Here is a 21,758-nt window from a genome sequence, read left to right as displayed (position 1 = left end):
CTATAATTCCGCCCTTGCCTCTTATGGAGCTCCAGTGGTGGTCCCTCTGTATTACTTTTGGCACATCCCAAACACATCATGGCATGCCCACTCTTGGCAATATCAATCCTGTCAGGAGACCGCCATGCATTGCATATTACCAAGTGAATTGGATCAGAGCTGGGGGTGGGGGGGATTTGGATACAAAGAGTAGAATCCTACCACTACATTTTAGTGAATGAAACTCACGAGTGCAAGGGTCCGAAGTAATGATTCACTTATTCCCTCTTTCTTTATTTTTGCCATTATAATTTTTGATCCATGGATGATTAATGGACATGTTTCTTTAAGTCAAGCAGAGAATGAGGAATTTAAGAAGTTGCAACATTGTATATGGCGCTGCTAGTTTCCGAACAGCAAAACTCAGACTATGTGGCAACAAAGAATAAATAACAACACAGCCTTCAGGCCCTTCAAGCCTGCGCCAACCATGGTACATGCCCAAGCTAAAGGCATACGTGCTTACGGAGTCCGTATCCTTCCATCCCTACCCTATTCATATCTTTGTCTAGATACAGCATAAATGCCACTATCGTACCTGCTCCCACCCTCCCCAGGCAGCGCGTACCATATATTTACCACCCTCTATGTAAAAAACTTGCCACGCACATCTGTTCTAAAATTTTCTCCAAGCACTTTAAATCTATGTCCCCTGGTGCTTGACGCTCCTACTCTAGGAAAGAGCATTTGACTATCCACTCTCTCCATGCCACTCATAATCTCGCAGACCTCTTGAGAGATGGGGTGGGACTCGAGAGATGGGGTGGGACTCAGTCTGATTGGTTGGCTGGTGGCCAATGAATTGGCCAAAAGGCTGTATTATGTCTGGTAACAGGTAGTGATTGGACCCTGCCTGAGTGAGATGATTTTCAGAGACTGAAGGAAAGTAGAGTGTGAATCCTGGATGCTGAAAGGAAAGGACCTCTCTCTCCCTCACTCATGTTATCTCCAGAAAAGCTGCTGTATTTCTGAAACTGCAGAGACCTAAATGAATCTGCAGTGAAAACCTTGAACTGAAAGTAAAGTTTGAAGAGGAGAAAGATGTGAGAAACAACCATCTGAAACAAATGACTCTTACCTTTTTACTTTCATCCTTATTATTTTCACCCCTCTCTTCCACTTTCTGTTTAGTTGAGGTGTGTATGTGTGTATAGATAGATAATATATAGGTTGGGGGCAAGTTAAAGTGGGGGATTAGGGATTATATGTTAGTTAACCAATTGTATTTTTACATATTAATAAAAAGTAATTGTGATTAAATTTACAAACCTGGTAACTGTAATTAAGGCTTCAGGTATTTTTTTATAAATTATTTGTTAATTCAGTTGTGTTGCGACTTGAAATTACGTTTATTTCAAATTTGCTATTAAATTTATGATTGAAATACCTTACTTACAAACCTAACATGTGGCAAAAGACTGACATCTGACTCTCCTCAAATGTTTTTGTATGAAGCTACTCAGACGTGTAATAGCCTACATGCGTGACCAGTGCATCCAAATATTAAAAAAACTTTTAACATTAGCACATTTGAAAGTTAATCATAGTCTTCTGATAATCACTAAGCTTATTAGGTTTACAAATGGAGTTGCTATTGTAAATATCTGTATTCTTAACACATAGTGGTGATATTAATATTTCGAAAAGATGACCACTTTTGCCTTGTGGCTCCATTGCCATCAGTTAAAGGGAACCCTCTCAACAAGTTCACCCACTGAAAGTCAGTAAACAAAGAATGGCCACATGTTTGACATCACTGATTAGGACCTGGCTTTTCAAAGCTTTATGCATATTTTCGAAACCCACAGAACATTAATTTTTAATGATTTCACTCTCACTGCTCCATTAAAAGATGGTCTGGAAAGGATTTTAACATAATCAATCACATAGTTAGCTACAAAATATTAACTGGAACAGTAGCCTTTTGCATAAAACATAACATATAAAACCCTCCAACATAGGACTGCCAGTAATTAAAGTTGAATATGTAATCACTTCTGTTCATGCACCAGAATTTTTTGACATCAACAACAAGGTGCAAAATACTTTGCTGGCCTATATATATATATAATATATACATGCACACACACACATTGTAGATGGAAGACAGATACGGGTTGTAGAATGTAGCCAGATCTCCCAATTATGCTTTTATAATGAAAAAAATGTGAACAAAATACATCTTTGTGCCTGTCAATACACCTAACATATAAGCATCACAGATTCTTACGTGTATTGCTGTGGAGAACATCCTGGGCTGATATTCCCATTGCTTTCGAGGTGATCCAGTGAACCATTAAGGTCTTCATGGGCTGCCTGTAATAAGCCACTGGAGGTGGTGTTTATCAGGCTTGGGTTACTAAGTAAAGGTAAACTACTCTCTGCAAGTGCAGCCTGAGAAAAAACAAACCATAAAACAATTGATCAGCATAATTGTTTCAAGTCTACATTTAGGTTGACAGATTTTACAAGCTTCATTAGGACTGTCTTGTGAAAAGCCTCAATGAAAATTAGTGTACAAATATTGACAGTATTATAATTAGGTATCAATCTGATATTAAATAGTTACAGTGATCAAAGTCAAATTTCATTTAATTTAGTTGGAAACTATATGCCTTATGTTGCAAATACAGCCTAAATAGGCGAAGATATCACTACTTTGTAGCCACTCTTGCTAATATTTCAACTGCTTAAACTTACTTTAAAACAATACTTTGCAAAGGGCAATAGCTGGTTCTGTAAAAGAAACAGACAAAGCCCTTTTTACACAGTGCTAGGACGATCCAATGTTCTAGACAGTCCTTTTAGATATTCTTCATTCCAAGCCCATTATCCTACATCAAGATGAATTTGAGTAAGTTACTCAATTCATTCGCAATGTCCCTGTATCAAATGATTAGGTAAAATAAATGTTACAATACTCTTACATAGTACATGCTTGTGGTGTTAAGTTAGATATTTGTTTCAATGTCTCTTGTGGCTATTCTGCAAAAGATAATACTCTTCATAAAGTTAGCCAATTAGTCTATTAGAAACCTCAGGTATTAAAATTTTCCTTTCCTATAAAGTAGCCAGCAGTTTGGTGGCTGCTTAATATTTTTAATGAAAAATTCTCTCTAAAATTGCTGTGTGTAGTGGATGCAATGTTTCCTCTGATTAAAAAAAACACTCAAGTACATAGTGAAAATGGTAATTATTTGTTGGGTCCATATTGGAAATTAATTAATTCATGGTTGACTTTGAAACTCATAATAGTGCCTCCATTTACAGCTTACATCATTTACCAAAAAGCAAGTGTTACACTTTTCTCAAGAGTTAGCAGGTAACATAGGTTGACTATCTTTTCATTTGTTAAACTGTATTGACCCCTCTATGCATAATCTGCTCATCTTACATTTCTCATTTCACAGCTCTAAGCTTGCAATTCTTCTTGTCACAGCATCCCATTCTCCCTTTCATTTCTAAGTCGCAACATTCACATACCCATTATTCATCGATATACCTAATCAGAAGATGTATATCATGAAATTATTTTGTTCTATACATACCACTTCACTGGGGTATTGATTCCACAATCAGATGCCAAATCACAGCGCAAATATTATTTATTCTTTTAAAGTATGGGTTGACAGGATCACACTTCAATTTGCTTGAGTATACTTGGAAACCTATATGTTTATTAAGAGTCTTCCACTCCACTCCTTCCCTGGAAATATTCCATTGAGACAGGAGAATCTCTAGTGGTTTAGTGGTGTGACTGAGAAACCAATAAGATTTAGTACATCTTCCAAGTTCCTTATCACGTTCACAAGAATCTTCTCATTCATAATTCAGTCTTTTACTTCTAGGTCACTATCTCACTAGTTTTATAGATGCTACATGCCTAGGTGATAACCGATCTAGGTATGTGAGCATGTTTTTTAGTTAACATTAAGCAGCATGTCTTAACCTCAGGATTAGGGTAAAGCAAAATGTGTACCTGATGCTAATTAGGACTTGACTGAAAACAGCTTATTCAGAAGCTCAGATGTATGCAAGAGATGTACAAGATTTGTAACCACCATATATGCAGACAAAAGACCGATCAGTTAAATCAAACATGGACACTTAATAAACAATAATCAGTCACGTCACTGCCCATTTTCTCCAACATGCTTCCCGTCAAGGAAGCCAACCAAGATCCTCATGGATTGTCCCATAATGTTGGATTTAATCGACGATCATATTTAGTCTCTCCTTCATGTTCAATTGCAGAGTCACACTTACCATTGTCTGCCTAAGTGACACTACATACCGGTTGTTACTACAAATTATATCAATTGCAAGGAATGCAAAACAGCAATGCTCCCCCTCAGCCTCCGATGGGCTGAATATAAAAAGTCATATGAAGTTGAAATGTTCTTCCACTTAAGATGAGGGAGATTGAGACTTCAGTAAGGTTTTAGTAAGAAAATCTGAAGTTTGCTTTCTTGCTGCCATCGAGACTTTGTTTTCCAAAATTTTCTTTGCTGGTTATTTTTAGCTTAAAGTACATGCAAGTACATTAGAGTAAAAATATCAAATTAATGAATATAGAAACAAACATGATTTTGCACCCAGGATGAGATGACTTCAGCTCCTTACGCCCTCAAGAGAAATTAATTTAGTTCTTCGGTTTTAATTGTAAATTTATATTATCTATGTATTTTTGGAATTCAGTTATACCCAATACATTAATACATTGACCCAGAGTTTTTCTATGTTGTGTTTGATAAATAGCTTTGCTGCCTGAATCTCAGTCATATATTAAATTATTCTCATATTTTATCTAAATATTTTAAAATAACTGAGTCAACCTTGGAATTTATAAGATTATATAATTAGATATCTGTTTATGTACAACTCAAAACGGAGTTGTATATAAGATCCACCAAAACAAAACAGCCAATGTTTTATGTGGAATTTTAATTTATATTAGGTCTTCCTGTTGTGTAAATGCACATACTATGTACCTTGTATTTCTGTTATTAATTTGTTGTGAAGCACTTTATATGTCTGCCACAAATCATGGCAACGACACTACCTTTTTGGTGTGATTAGAGAGATGCACTAGCCTGGAAGCCATCTCTACCAATGTTTGCTTGACCCACCATGAGGCAAACTTAACTGGTGAGCAGAAACCCATTTCCAGTTAGCTTTCTCTTCCTCTTCCGCATGCCTAAGACGAGACGGAATTTATGCCCTGCAGTTAAGATGGGGATTCCAAAAATTCAACTACCAAAAAGCAACTGTTTAGTCACGTCGCATCTCGAATTACATTTGACAAAAAAATAATTTGCAATGTTAAAATGTTGCCAATTTTAATCACTAATGGTATCAATAGTGTGACAAGTGATATTCATGAGATAAACAGTTTAAAACGTTCACGTATTTTCTCTGTAAAAGGTTGGTGTAATGGGTTACCGAGCACCTATAATGAGAAGAGAAGAGTGAACCTTGGCAGCTGCTCTTTGAATACAAGGTTTGACTAGCAGCAGAGGCAAGTTCGAAATGCAAACCAATTTGTTTCCACTTCTAAGCTGGGCTTGTGCTGAATGGTTTAACCCCAGTGGCAATTCCCTGCTGACTGTTCTTTAACTCCAAAGATCCTGATTCATGTTCTAACAAAGCATCTCTTTGACTTTAAAGAATGACCAAAACTTTACCCCGAAATAAAAGTCGTGACATTTTGCCTCTTGTGCATAAAAATTATATATTGTAATTAAACTTTAAAATTTTTGCCACGAGCGCCTCATTTCCCAGCTCTATGATGTGAAATCATTTATGACAGCTTAGATAAATATTAATGCATATCCACATGCATTTGCAGAGGCTGCCATCAATCTAACATTTGATCCAAAGGTGAATATTCCAGAGCTTGCCACAGGGTGGCTCTCTTGCTTTTTAACCACATCAAAAACTAGTGCTAAAATCCAAAGGAAAGGCTTAGAATTTAAAAAAAATCTAAATTGAAGGCTGAGGTACAGAAATTAGGACATACACAAAAGTAAAAATGTAATCATCTAATTAGTATCAAAGCATTTGACAGCTACAATATATTTCTTAGAGTAAACGATAGTCAGGACACAGTAAATCCAGTGAGTCTTATTAAACTTTTTACCTGCAAGCTTGCATTGAGAGCCGCTCCATAGCCCAGACTAGTGGGTATGTTTTTGACTAATGTTGGGCTTCTGAAAATGAAAAGCAAAGAGGTGTTAAAATCCACATGGCTCCCGACTTATAAAAAGAAACAAAAATTGGAATACATTTATACTTTTAAATAGAAAATTGTTAAAATGTCAACTAATTTGAGAGAACGCAGCAAGCGTTTATAACTATCTGCGGCATTAAGTGCAAAACACCGCCGTTTTTCTAAACTTAAAAGTGTAACCGATTCGATTAAGCTGACAACGTAAACCTTCCCAGAACGTTTCAATGTCTATTTTAAAATGTGGAACCTAAGAATATTAAATATTCCAATTGTTTCAAATGTGTTCTTTTCCCTTCTTTCAAATTATTCGGCTAAAGATTCTCTGAAGGAGCTCTCAAGCTTGTTTTATCAGTGATAATTACTTCGGCGAGTGCTGAATAAATGAAAAAAATAAACCCCAAAGTACATCATCATCAAGATGAATGAGCCAGTTGCCTAACTAAGCGGTTTCTCAGCAAAGAAGTGTTTAGCTTGTCTTAATGCACCTGTGGCCTCTTTAAATTATTATACACGGCTATTAATTATGCAGCCCAAGAGAAAAAAATATTAACCAACCCAATCATCCTGATGGTGAATTAATTTGCAAAGCAGTGGGATAAGTGAGCAAAAGGTCTCAGAGCAAGAAATGCGCATCAATACCCTCATTAGGAAACTATTTTGGAGAGAGCAGCGGCCCTTCTTAACTTCCTCGCCACCTACTGTCCAAAGGAGTACAGATTTATTCTGTACAGCACTCTGACAAAGAACTTCTGCCATGACAAGTTAACGAAAGGTCACCCTTGGATAGAAGCAATAGCCAAACAGAAACCACAGCGACAGTGTTCCCAGAAAAGTAAAGAAGTGTGTTGGCTCTAAAGGAGAGGAAAGGATAAAATATATGCACCGGCATCAGCAGGTTATGGTTTCTAATATCGTACATGCAGTAGGAGTGTGGGTTTGTTGGAACTAAGAGGCAGATACAGGTAGAGCACTAAAGTGGAGCCCAACCTATCAAAGTGCATCAAATGTAGGCTCACTTCCACAGGAATCATCACCATCTACTTTAAAGCTTACCCTGCAGCATTCTTGGCCCTTGTGATAGACTGCAGCTGGTGTGGGATACGAGGAAGGATGCAACTCGGCGTTAGCTACAACAATGAACAATACTGAACACGTACCCTGTTATCTTTTGTGACCTTCGCTTTTGGTATTCTATTTCGTCCACTGTCCACACTGCCCCTTTTACATTTTCTACTCGAACAAAACACTTGTGCAGACTAAGGTTGTGGCGTACTGCGTTCTAAGGCAGACACAAAGAGGAGGAAAAAAGAGCATTCCAAGTTGTGTAAAGTTAAACCAATGAGCAAATGAAGCCAATTTTACAGGAAACATGTGAAATTAGATCTCTCTTTCTTTACTATAGCTCTTCATATATCACAATGACAGCAGTTTTCGAACGTTGACCTAAATAATTGTCAATTATCTTTCGGTAGATCACCAAGCATTTTGCTTTTATTTAGTATTTTAGCAGAAGGTCTACAGAGTAAAAACTTCTGCAATTATAATTAGGCATTTATTTTTATTTCATGTCTATATTATTTGCAAATTATATACTTCAGATGTTAGAAAACTCAGCACCGTAAATATACAGATTAGCTTCCTTTTTGGGCTGGCTGTAGGCTATGTACTTTGAACAGCAGCATGAATAGCAAAACTGTACACCAATATCTGCCATTTGAACTGTCTGTGATAACAAAGCTCTCAAAGCTATTTTAATAATAGCTATGTCAGAACCTTCTTTGGCTGCTGCTGGTCTAAATTGCAATATCTGTACAAATTACAGTATCTTTGAAAATGCCAGTACAATTAGGTCAGGTCTGTTGTGTCCCTGATCAGCTCTCGGGGAGGTGAGGGCGGGGGTGGCTGGTGTAGTTAGGGATGATTGTGCAGTCCGCTGAAATAACTGAATAACCTATCTTTCTCCTGTGGCATGAAATGCGAGTGAAACAACTTACAGGGCCGTTGCCACACGCGTTACTGTCAAACAAAGCCTAATGCAAAATAAGCTTCGAAACACTTTTCAGCTCGATAATAAATCAAACAACAGAATTTGTTTGTCATCTGTCAAATGAGCTGGGATTTTAAATGAATCCCAATACAAATCCAGAAGCTTCAAAAAATATGATAATAAGGAAAGGGCTTCCATTGAGCCATTTATTGTTAATTACTGCTTTTCCGATTATTTTGATATCGAAAAATATCTGATTTGTTGACTTACTATTTCCAGATGTGCTGAATGCAGCGCCGTAATTTCTATAAAGCTAACCCAAGATTGTATGGGTTCTACACGAGCATGAGAAAATCGTAATTATTTGTAAACACATATTTTATTATTTCTGTTAGATTTGATGGAATAACTAATGCAGTTTTTGCCACAAGATGAAGACAATTCCAAGCAGCAGCCTCGGTCATGACTGTTGTTCTAATGCTACAATTAATGATTTGAGACCAACAAATGTGATCAGCCTGTTGAGATTCTGCATTATCTTTTCTCCTGTCCTTCTTGTGCCCTGGGTTTGTTTTGAGAAAAGGATCCGATACACACATATATATGATATATATAAAAAAAGGCAGAAGCAGATCTTGCATCTGACCTGAAATCCATGGATTTGATTGATCTTAATGCCCATGGCTCTGAATATGATAATTTTAATATTAATGAGCAAATGAGCAGTTTTATTATGCATGCGATATAGTTAGAACTAATAAGATGTTCAGAATGAGTTTCACTGGATTCCCGAGCTGCAGTGATGAGACCAAGCTGAGATATTAAATCATCTTTCATTTCTGCATTTTCCTCCAGAAAACCAGGAGACAAAACAATCACTAAAGTGTTACTGTGATGCGTAATACACCTAACTAAAAAATCAAAGGTATTGAACATCTTTTGGGAGCACGCACTTTAAATCATTTGCGTTGCTTTTAAATTTCTTGTAATTTAAAATTGCAGCCCAGATACTCAGTGATTGCATTTGGTTGCAATCCCATAAAATAACTAATAATTAAAAAACAAAATACGCAGCATAATTTGGAAATTGGAAGAGCCATTAGTCTTTTCGCAGACATCTAGGTCTCTGATGGTCTTTCAGAATAATCTGCATTCCAAATCCAAATTAATTCAGTTCAGTAAATCTGGTACTCAAAATGTTTAATATGCTGATGAGCACGGAGGCAAAAAAAAAAAAAATGCTTGTAATGTAGATTTGGCTTTGCCATGTCCATTCTTCACTCTGGCAAACATTTCCCCTGACTGTGCCAAAAGACTTGTGGCTAATTGCTGTTTCATTTAGTTTTAAAATGAAAGTAGAAAGTGCATTCTGGATGGATTCACTGCCTTTAATCTGTTGAGCTACCCCTTTTTCAAAAGAAAAATACGGGGTGGGGGGGGGGGGGGGCGGTGGGGAGAGCACCGAATTTTGCTTCTTGTAAGTGCAAGATAATGGATTTGTTTAGACAGGGATATGAATGAATTCTTTGTCTCAGTAAATAAACTGTGTTTCTGTTCTGACAGGATAATATTCACTTACTTTCCTTTAGTTCCATCTGAGTGACCACAGCCCTGACTCCTGTGGCAGATTCAGTCTGTGTGATGAGGTATGATGTGTACAAAAAGCACAGACCAAGACAAAACCTACAGCCTCCATTTGTTGCACAAGGCAAACAGCCATTTTTCAAACTAATTAGCCAATAATATGTGAAAGTAAAAAGTAATACGGTGCTACTAACAAAGGTGTTGATGATTGAGTGCTCACACTGTAATTAGTGTGTCAGGCCCTCACATCTCCACCAAGGCGAAGCTATTAATTGCACCAAATTAGAAAACGATATCAGAGGCAAAATTATTCTTTCCACTTGTCATTTTGAGAAAGGGAATTCATTCTATTCAACAGCCAGCGCGAGAAAAGAGGGAAGGCTGATACTAATCTTTTTGTGTCAAGTAAATAAATGTCTTCAGCCCTATCTGCAGGTACTTTGCTGTGGATCTGTAACGAGCGGGTTATGGAGTTACCTTCCAAGTTGCAGCATTACGCCTGAAATAGGCAAATGTTCGTGTAAACCAGTTGTAGATTTCATTAAGTGTTAACTGCCTGTCAGATGATTCAATGATAGCCTGAAATAAAAGGGACAAAATGACATTAGATAGCTGTTTGGTAACTAAACAGGTTGACACTTTCTCAGGAAACATTAATTGAGGCAGTAATTAATTATAAACTAATCAGGCAATGTTAATTTAGTTTCTACTCACCTGCCTTATGAGAGTTGCATAAGTAAATGGCGGTCTGACATCTGCAGTCTTATAAAACTCATAGTTTGGGGCAATCTCTGTAAGATTGAATAGTGAATGTCAAGTCAACAAGACAATTTCCTACGTTGAAGAATTGACAATTTAAATAATGTTCAAATTATTTACACTGACATCCGTTGTTTTAGGGCAATACATTATATTGTGTATGCATACCAGCAATAAATTAAATAAAAAGCAACATTCTGCCTCTTTTTCTGTTTCCTTCCCTCAATTTAACCCCTCCATCCTTCCCATCCATCCTCCAGAGAAATTGCCCGGGAGAGAACATCCTCCTCTAACTAGAAGCATGGGGCAATTTAGGTTTCTTGACAGCCGTCATGGATGCCATCATGATCAATTGATAAGAGGAGGGATGCAAGTGATAAAAGTTAATGCTTTGCAGCATCCCTGAGAATGTTGTCAGCCTAGGAATTGGGTACGTCAAAGTACAATGCAATTTGCAATGCCTGCTGCAGCACCTGATTAGGCTGGCCGCAGAATAATGGCCTCTTTATGTTCATTCCTGCTGAGTTGGTGTCTATCATAGGCACAGACTTTGCACTGGGGGTAGCGCAATCGGCCAGTTCAGACAGGGCGGATAAGGGGATCAGGTCAATCCGGAAGATGGAGGAGAAAGAGGGTAGGTGATGACTGGAAGCGGTGCGCAAATGAAGCCAAAAGAACTTCTGCTCAGACCAGCTCCACATTAAGGCAAAAGAATTCCAGGTTCCTGATGGTGATCATGGAGGATTGGCTGCTAAATCCTTGAGAATGATGTCAGGCTGTCCCGTTCATGCAGTGGGCAGGCGTAATCAAACTTTGCGGAGGTGCCCTCCAACAGAGGTTGGGCCCTCTAATTACAGATGCCTGTTTCAGGCATGACCACAGATGATCTTCAGCCAACATGGCAGATCCTGCACTTTCAATGGGGAATGAGCCAGCCCAATGGGGAATGGGCGCCAGTTTTGTGCCTATAAAACAGGTCCAGAAACATCCAATTTCGAGGCCATAGTACTTTGTGTAAGATGCCACTCAATGGGCAGCTCAGCTGAAAACTAATGAAACTCAACTAACTGATGCAGGTGGTTTCAAGTGTCAAGCAGTGCTGGGATTTGAATCTCCAACCACCTGGTTGGGAGTCAATTGCTCAGGCTCTTGAGCTACTGGACTGAAAATATTTTTCAGTCTCTGCGAGCAATATTGACAAAAAGCTCATTATGTAGTTTTATACAATTATCACATTATGCTTCAGAATTAAGATCCAAGAATATAATTTTGTTTTGAAATAGCACAGAGCAGGAAAGTAAGGCGGATTAAATGGAGTCTTTGTGAACTATCAAACACCAACAAATGCAGAATTTTGAGAATGAATTTATTTTTATTTGTGTGTCTATTACCTAAGTTAGTCCTGGAGTTATGAACCTATTATTTTTTTAAAACTCTATCGGCACAATATCAAATGTGAAGTTATAAAAAACACTTTTAGAAAGTATCGTCATGGTCACAACATTATCCTTCCTCCCTCTCATCCCAAAATATCAGAAATAGTTTTTCAAATAAATTTGTTCTACATAATCTTATCTGTGGGGAATGCCTAGAATAGCAAAACATGTAGAAGTGTAGTTTAAGTTCAATCTATTTTGGTCGTCAAAGGGGACATCATCTCTACCTATAATCTTCGAAACATAAAGAAATTTTTAAAAAAATAGTTATTTGTCAGACAAAAAGTCAGTTTGCTGCTGGAGTGACTTAGAATCCTACCTGATGAAATGGGAATGTTGTACTTATCACCATGTCGTCTTCGAATTGGTCCCACATTGTGCACGCTGGCTGGAGTGATTACGGAGGGTCCTTGCGTGACAGGGGTGACTGGGGCTGTTGGTGTGGTGGGAGTCTGAGGTAAGCTCTGTGGGGAAGTCTCTGAAATGTTCTTAGACATTGTGACACTCGACACCAGATTCAGCTGAGGAGGCCCAGGAGGAGGAGCGGGAAAAGGCAGAGACAGGAGAAAGAAGGCTTTAAAAGGATTGACAAATGAGAGTGGATTCACTTCTACAGCTGTGTTGCCACTAATAAGCAGCAAAGGAAGCAGCCAATCTCAACTAATTACAGGATGAAATTGTATCATAAGAACTCTAATTAGAGGATGCTGTTAGAGATTATCTAATGATCTGATCCAACATTACTCAGGCCCAACTCATTTTAGTCTATCCCAACTCCATAAGAACTGTCTCTCCCATAATAGAAGCTGCTATCAAATGTTCCACGGTCGCATCTGTCTATTCTTAAAGGATGAAAAACAATGCAGATTAGCGAAAGGAGCCAGCTACTGCAACTGGATTGGAAGATGTTGCCGCTACTCCAATGCTGCAGCAGTTTTTTTTGCACAGTCCCAAATCGCAGCTGAGAGAATCCAGCCAGCTGGAAAATTTTACACTGACCTTTACTCTGACTGCTAATTTGGTGGAATAGTAATGACATTACTACATATTCAAACAAAATTGTCTTAATTGCAAATTAGCCAGAGGAGACTGAAATTTTTCAAATTAAATATGATTGTAGATGGAGAGGAGAATGGAGTTTCTTCACTAACAATCATTTGTGGCATGTGTTAACAAATATAATGAAATGTCAAGTTTGCCAATTCCTCTGGAAGTATCATTTTCAATTTATGATTACAGTGTCAGTTATTGCTGATGTACCCTGGAATGTGGGTGTCAGGGAAAAAAAAAGGAAAAAAGATGAAAATGAATGCAAGCGGTTTAACAGCGCGCCCTTCAGAATACACCTCCCAATAAAATTCCGTTACTCATTATTGAAAAATTCTCACATCACCTCTTTTATATTTACCACACATCCATCGTCATAAATAGCATCTAATTAACAAAATTTACACCCATCCACTGTGAGAAGATTTCTGCCAAATTCTTAAGTGATGCTCTTAATAGCTAATTTGTAGTCATTTTCAATCTATTCTGAAGGGTAATTTCTCGATCTGGGAAAACTGCAATGTTATCTTGTAGCAGCACAGAACTAGAAAATCAGGAATTGTGCAGGAAATTGCAACTGACTAAGTAATTCAGGCACATCTGTCGTAGCAAATGTTACGTATTCATCGATAGATAAACACCTTTTTCATTTGGAGAAGATTATGCATTTAACATTGATTGATCTTACTTTGTGGATTTGTTTTACACGTTTAGAGAGTAGAAAAATTTGTTAAAGAAACAAAAATTAACATATGCCAGCTAATTGTTCTGCATTCTTGGGCAGAAGCCAGGAGCAGCTCACTGGCAGTCTAATAACAACGCCTGGCACCCTGAAGGCATCCCCAAGTGCATCTGTTCCCAATAAACCACAAATTGTCTTATTCTACTGTTACTCATAACCTGCAGATTGATGCAAGCAGCGCAGTTACATTTATATATGAATTTGTGGCAATTCTAATACTGTAACTAACCTAATAAAGAAATGTTACTGAATGTTAAAAAAATTTGAAGAAAATCATGCTCACTGTAACTGAATCTTTGAAATAATAACAATTACATCAAATGTTTAAAGATCTGTTTCTGAAAAGAATTCTTGTATTAATACCTCTAACAATTTTCGTACTAAAGTTTGATTGTAAGTAATGGGGCTGGGAGATAAATCAGTCCAGCTTAATAAAGACTTATCTGCACTTCAATCTAAAATTAGTTCAAAGCAGAAATTATATATAATTTTCCAATGTAAAAAAGGTATGTAATTCTGCACAATAAAAAATAAGCTCCAGTTATAAAACTTCATAAAATCACTATCATTAAATCTTCTGCGACTTATATGCTGTATCTGATTATTATGTTTACAGGGTTATGATAATTTATTTTATCATGGGTTATAACAAGCAGAACATGTTTGCAGGAAGTCAGTCATGTTCTGATAAAATGGAATTTATTAAAGATAAATAAGGAAAAGCATGTAAAAGCTGGGATGAGCACTTAGCTACCTCAACTCATCTGAATATATTCAAGGTTGGGTGAAACTCATTATTCAGGACTTGCAGCCTTGATAACTTTGATTTTCATCCATCCGTAGCATGGCCAAAAGGTACCATTTAATGAAGTACCATCTAGAGAGTAAATGGGGTCATATAATAGACAGTGCGGTTGCACCTTGTGTTCATGTACTGATAGCTGTTAAGGGTGCAGTGATGAACCAACAGAACTCATTTTGCCTTGGTAATAAATTCATACTATTAATATTTATCAAATGTGTGGGCTGTCTCAACTGAGCCACTGCATATGAGTACATAAATCAGGACTATCATATCAATTATGGAGCTCTTTTTGTGCAGTATATAAATTTTTGAGATCTTCTTGTATACTGTTCTATTCTTCAACCATTTAAAGGCTAACAGTGCCGTACGCCACATTCTGGAGAGCACAAGTGTCCAGTGGGAAGGGAAAAAAGACTGCAGTTTCAGTTCAACTTACTCATCTAAGGATTCCCTATTAATTACCCATCATCAAATGCAATTAGTAGTTCTTTCATGTGTGGTTTATGTAATGTAATACTTCAGTTACATTATTCCAGTTCAGTTTTGGATTATAGGCTGAAGATCCTTTATTAGTGTGGATGTTACCACACTGCTGAACTTTTTTTTTTACAAATTTACTGATTGAATCATTTATTTATAAAGAATGAGCCGTAGATTCCTGATGGATTTACTGGATAAGTATTTTATCTTCAGATTTCCTATTGTACGGAAATGTAATACGGAATAAGAAGTGATAAGAGTCCTGTTCATTTGAAATAAATAAAAAGGGTAGTGTTTAAACCGACGTATCCTGAAATCAGATTGGTCCCATTTTCAATTGAGCTGCACCAGGATTATAAATCGTGACAAATAAATTTTGTAAAATACTGTGTGAATCGCTAGCTCCAGTGGCTGTTGGGTGTTTGATTCACAACTAGGTGATTGTGAGTTTGGGTCCCTGAGCTGTCCGTCATTTGAACACCCCTTCCTTCGCTGAGGTATTAGTGGTTTTCAGTTGGGCCACATGAAGCAGCTTGGTAGAAAAGCCGCATGTGTTTTACCTCAGTCAGAAGAGGGCTGGCACTACCTAGTTGCCCTGTGTGAATCGGCTCTCTCCTGTTAGTTAGTGGACAAGGGCCCAACTGCTACTTGGCCACGGAGTAGCCCGTGCCTCAGACTGTCTCTGCTCTCAGATGGAGGAGAAGCTGTTAGCAGCCGGCACTCTGCAAGGAACAAAGCAGGCACGGAAAGAAAGACACAAAAACATGCCGATGTGGCAGTTTTCACTCAGGAATTGTAACAAAAGTTAATAAAGTGAGTTGCTCCAACTACTTGCCCAACATTTATTTCCAATAGAGTGCACAGTCGGTTTTGTCAGACCAATTCCACCATATAGGTTTTTAAATCAATACTGCGTTTCCAGATGGTTTTAAAATGATAATTGAGCATCTCTGAAAGTACCAATGCATTTTCAAAGTTTAACTAATTGTACTATTTAGTGAATTGTGTTCCGATTTGATCATCTCATGTGACTCACCAAGAAAGTAAAGATTTTATTAATAACTTACACGAGAAGATTTCTTTAATCTCATTTGCAAATCAAAATGATTAAAACTAAAATCCCATGTAAAAGTTGCTTAAGTTCACCAGTTCACGCCAGGTTTTTTCTGATTAAATAAAATGTTTTGGGTGCTATTTTGATAGACAGTAAATTCTAGTCCTTCACCTGAAAGTAACTCCATTCAATGCTTTGCCAGTAATGACATAGCTATATAGCAGTGCAATTGATGCCCAATAAAATTCCCTTCACTGGCAAAGTGTATTTGTAAATCCATCAAAATAAAATGTTCTAACATTTCGACAGTCATTTCAAGTCAGTTATTTGTCACAAGTGAAGTATATTACTTTGTCAGTGTAGAATGTCTATTTTATTTCAACAAAAAGCTATCTGCTTACATTTTTCATAGCAGCACTTAATGCTCAAGCATTGGCACAGCCGTTCTATGTGGAAACTGTCAAGACAATTGTTTATTTTTATGATACATAATATTTATTAAACATTGTGATCCTGATTCAATCCATAGCTTATTATTAAACTTACAGGTTTTGGACATGGTTTGGGATCAGATGGCCTCATGTGAAGATGGGTCATCATAGCCTGAAGACGATCACGCTCTTTAGAAAGCTGTTATCGAACAAACAGGAAATAAATCTCTTGCAAAATACATTTATAATGATTGTGATAGAACGCAGGTTTTAGTTCTCAAATTCACAACAGGATCTACCTGTTTTTTTTTTAAATAGACTTTTCTTAAAGGTAAAAGCAGCTTCTTAAGAAGTACCCATCATTTGGAAGTCTCTCTTGTGTTAAAAGGTCACGGAAAAACAAATAACACTTCATCTTTTTGTCAATAGGAGTATTTAGGTCATGGCTATTGTGACAGTAACAAGTTACTAAGAACACAAATAAGTGGGCCCTTGGTGTTCCGATAAAAGTCCTGTGGACACTGTTAGGGATGGACTACTGCCAGCAGCTGTGTAGAGGTGAAGGGTTCTCAAAGCATTGTGCCTGCCAGGATCATCTGCACGCTTCATTCTTTCCCTCTGAGGTCCAGTTACTGCCCCTAGCATCTGCCATCATCAATCTAATTCAATCAAGTGACAGAGACCAGGCAATGCGAAGCACTGATCACCGTCACAGTGTCTAAGTCCACACTGTGCCGGCTCTCATTACAACTGATGGACTTTACTCCTGTAGATTGCTTCTATGAGTCAGCCCTCCAGAGGGAAACCTATTAATTGGTCACTTTGAATGGAGGATAGTTGGGTGACGATTGTATCCCTCCGTTTGAAAATCATTTGCTGGACAGTTATTAAAATTGCTCCACCTTACTTTCTAAAATCCCAAAATTTCAAATGTATCACTACATTTAAAGTGTTTACAGACTTACTGTAATTTTTTTTTAAAAAACATTAACTTAGTTGATGTGCCATTTCACTGAAGATAAATGTTCTTGGGCAGTCCACTGGTGTACCAGCACACGACATCACAGAGGTATGGTTATGGTACATATACTTTGCCCGAAGGTAGATCTGGGTTGATTGTCTGCTGTTTCCTCATCCTGAGCTGTTATTCAGCAGTTTTTTTGTCAATGGTGATTTGCCATTGCCTCCTACTCTCAGGTGTAGAACAAGGAGGTAGGGCCTATGCGTGGCTCAGCTAGAACGGAAATCAAACCCACGCTATTATGGGCAGCATGGTAGCATAGTGGTGAGCACAGTTGCTTCACAGCTCCAGGGTCCCAGGTTCGATTCCCAGCTTGGGTCACTGTCTCTGCGGAGTCTGTAAGTTCTCCCCGCGTGTGCGTGGGTTTCCTCCGGGTGCTCCGGTTTCCTCCCATAGTCCAAAGATGCGCAGATTAGGTGGATTGGCCATGATAAATTGTCCTTCATGTCCAAAAAGGTGAGGTGGGGACATGGGGATAGGGTGGAGGTTTGGGCTTAAGTACGGTGCTCTTTCCAAAGGGCGGTGCAGAATCGATGGGCTGAATGGCCTCCTTCTGCACTGTAAATTCTGAACCGCATGCATGTCAACTAGCCAACTGGGATAACCGGTCCCCATCACAGAGGTTTGAAAAGTGATGCACTGCCAAACACTACCTCATAGTTGCTTGCCTACTTCCTTGGCCACTGGGTGGTGCATCAATAGAGATTTACAGGAGGGACTAAAAAAAAATGAGGGTCGGAATTAGATAAAGACATAGACATAGAACATATAGTGCAGAAGGAGGCCAATTGGCCCATTGAGTCTGCACCGCACCACTTAAGCCCTCACTTCCACCCTATCTCCCAAACCCAATAACCCCTCCTAACCTTTTTTGGACACTAAGGGTAATTTAGCGTGGCCAATCCATCTAACCTGCAGTGTTGGGACTGTGGGAAGAAACCGGAGCACCCGGAGGAAACCCACACAGACACGGGGAGAACATGCAGACTTCACAGACACAGTGACCCAGCCGGGAATCAAACCTGGGACCCTGGCACTGTGAAGACATAGTGCTAACCACTGTGCTACCGTTCTGCCACAAATTACTTTCAAGGTAAGTACATTGGGCTGGAGTCTCTGTCAGCGGGACCCTCCATTTCGCCGGCAGCGCACACAGGCCCGCGATTTTCCCGATGGAGTGAGGGTGCCCACAATGGGAAACCCCATTGGTCGCCTGACCGGACGGAGAAGCCCGCTGCCGGCGGGGGCGCGCCGCACCAGAAAATGGGTGCGGCGACGCAGAGAATCTCGCCATTGTTCTCACGCATAACAATCTGCAATCCTAACAATTAATTAATACACATTTCCACGGAGCATTTCAAAGGAGCACGGTAGCACAGTGGTTAGCACTATTGCTTCACAACGCCCGGGTCCCAGGTTCGATTCCCGGCTTGGGTCACTGTGCAGAGTCTGCTCGTTCTCCCCATATCCGCATAGGAGACAGTAGTCTGGGCCGGTTGGCTGACAAACACAGTGGCACACTGGTTAGCACTAGCACCAGGGACCCAGGTTCAATTCCGGCCTTGGGTGACTGCCTGTGTGGACTTTGCACGTTCTCCCCTCGTCTGCGTGGGTTTCCTCCGGGTGCTCCGGTTTCTTCCAACAGTCCAAAGATCTGCGGGTTTGGTGGATTGGCCGGGCTTGGGGCGTGGGAGTTAGCCTAGATAGAGTGCTCTATCAGAGGATCGGTGCAGACACGATGGGCCGAATGGCCTCCTTCCGCACTGTAGCGATTTTATCAATGCATAGCAGGAAGGTCATTGGTGGAGTGGGAGGGGAAATGCTGTCTTCCTGACAGAGGACACCAGGATTGCACTCCACTGCCCGTTCCCGCAGGACGGTGCCTCAGCAATCTGTGAGTGAAGTGTTTGCAGACTGCAATGACCTGCAAGCCCCTTTGCATACTCTATCCTCCAGCCACTATAGCAGTATGTCTGAGATTGCACAACAGCAGGCCGAAGCCTCTACTGCAGCACTCAGACATTGGGTGGCCGTTATTTCTGCTACAATACAGTTCCAATGTCAGCCATCAAACACCGCACCACCGTCTGCGAATGGAGTTGGCCACCACTTCTATTTTGGGAAAAAATAGGCACAAGCTCTGCGGAAAGTACTGTGCCAAGCTGGTTCCTGGCTCCTCCATGCCCCTTCTCATTGACCACAAGCTTTCTGAGGGGTTTCCCAATACATCAAGCATTTTGTTGTGTATAACCATCAGCATACTTCTGTGGGCTGCCCCACTGAAGTGCTCTTCTGAGTTCTCTGCAGCACACTACAGTGATTTGGCATCTGCACCATTCCTGCTCCCTGACCTGGCTACAGCCCACTCTGCCCTGTGACTCATCCTATCCAGATCTTGCCCATGCCCACTACAGTATTTGTATGTGAGCTGGCGGCTGCTGTGTCTTCATCCCTCTTCTTCGGGCTACTCCTCTGCCTGGCCAGGTTGCACTGCTGGGGTAAAAGGCATCAGGATGGGGTCATGGTGTGGGGAAACGGGGGGGGGGGGGGATAAGAGGTGCATGTTTACTTCATGTGTCGTTTTTAAGTCAGAAGGGAGTGTGGGATGAGGGGAAAGTGGGATGTAGGAAGGAGGACTAGGAATGTAGACACCATCATCTTCAATAGTTTCAGATCTGCCAGTAACCACGGCCTCAGCAATGGGCATCCTAATAATGTCCATCTCCCTCATGGGGCTTGGCATGTGCTGGCACACCAGTCTCCGTGCGGATGCACTCACTGGCATTGATCACTTGTGTTAGGTCATTGAACTTCTTGCAGAACTGTATCCGTTGTTGGCTCCTGGCATTGAACTCCATCTATTCCCACTTCCTTTTGTCTGTGTATCTGGAAGGACTCCGAATGCCCCTGTGGGTGCAGAGCATCTCTCCTACTTTCCATTCCAGTGTAACATTTAAAAAGGACTGCTCTCTCTCTCCCATTCTTCACTGATTCCAGGTCAGGTATCCTTCCCCACACCTCCAACCACAATGCCCTTCCCCTGCATTCTAACTTTAAGTAGCGCAGAGTAGTTTTACTGCTAAGGACAAGTTTGAGCCCTCTGCTTATGCCAATAAACCGCGTGGTTACCATTGGTTGCGTGGAGTAATCAATCAATGAGCAGGCAACATGGATTGGATTGTTGGCCGCATTACATTGCACGGGTTGGGGTTAATCACACATTGTGACCCTTGTGCCCAATTTTGTGAGCTGCCCCATTTAACCCCAACATGTTTATTTTGATATGCTTACTGTGCAGAGAATGCTAAATCCAATTTACCTGTATCTCCAACTGCTGCACAACCTGCATCTGGACCCGACACTGTGCAGTACTCCTGTCGTCTAACGCATGTTCATTATTAAGGTGCCTGGAAGTAGCAAATATGTATCAGCCATTTTAGTATACCACAATTGCTATTTTTGAAACTGTATTAGACATCAGAGTAAGCATTGTTACAATCAGAGGATGACATTACAAGAGATTGTCAGCGGTTCAGCTTTCATTCCATCAGCTTTAACATACAATCGACATTTTTTGCTATATTGGATACATAAAAGTGCATTGTCGAGACCTTCACATGAACAAGATGAGATCAGCAACAGCCAGCAAAGACGGCAATAAACAGATGGATAAAGTTTTTTTTAGTGATTGGCAGAAAAAAATAAATCATTGAATTGGAACAGTACAAAAGGAGGTCGTTAGAAGGAGCTATCCAAATAGTCTCACTCCTCTATTCTTACCCCACAGCTCAGCAAATTTGTGCTTTTTCAGAATTTTGCAAAGTTTGACCGGCTGTAATTTTAAACTAAGACTGTAACACATTTCAGCTATTTTAAGGAATGCAAACACAATAGGGCTGATTCCGTGCTCGCAAGGAGGGGTGGTGCTTATTGTTGGAAATCACAGGGGCATAGACATGACACTCCACCCAATAATTTTTAATGTGCACAAAATAGCAACCACATACTTCGCAATTTCACGCAATATGCTCCCCACGAACGCGACAGCACCAATTCAGACCCAGTGCATTAGAAAATAAATCCAATGTAAACATTTAAGCAGTGGACATCATGAATACTTAAACACAGCCATGAATTTAATCAG

At 39.7% G+C, this 21,758-nt stretch overlaps 1 protein-coding gene across 6 annotated transcripts in view; it reads right to left on the bottom strand.

The window, feature by feature from the left end:
- Positions 1–21,758, bottom strand: part of foxp2 (forkhead box P2) — a 460,612-nt gene that overhangs the window by 38,782 nt on the left and 400,072 nt on the right. For all 6 annotated transcript variants that reach the window (XM_038780768.1, XM_038780769.1, XM_038780767.1 and 3 more), the window contains 8 exons: positions 20,934–21,021; positions 16,709–16,792; positions 12,354–12,555; positions 10,554–10,630; positions 10,317–10,418; positions 7,426–7,547; positions 6,179–6,248; positions 2,270–2,433 (listed from right to left, as the gene is read on the bottom strand). In XM_038780768.1, the coding sequence (XP_038636696.1) occupies positions 2,270–2,433; positions 6,179–6,248; positions 7,426–7,547; positions 10,317–10,418; positions 10,554–10,630; positions 12,354–12,555; positions 16,709–16,792; positions 20,934–21,021 (909 nt within the window). The remainder of the gene's footprint in view (positions 1–2,269; positions 2,434–6,178; positions 6,249–7,425; positions 7,548–10,316; positions 10,419–10,553; positions 10,631–12,353; positions 12,556–16,708; positions 16,793–20,933; positions 21,022–21,758) is intronic.

This window comes from Scyliorhinus canicula, chromosome 20 (genome assembly GCF_902713615.1).
Source record: "Scyliorhinus canicula chromosome 20, sScyCan1.1, whole genome shotgun sequence".
Classification (NCBI taxonomy): domain Eukaryota; kingdom Metazoa; phylum Chordata; class Chondrichthyes; order Carcharhiniformes; family Scyliorhinidae; genus Scyliorhinus; species Scyliorhinus canicula.
Note: the sequence above shows the minus strand (reverse complement) of the source record. Positions and strands in the feature narration are given on the sequence as shown.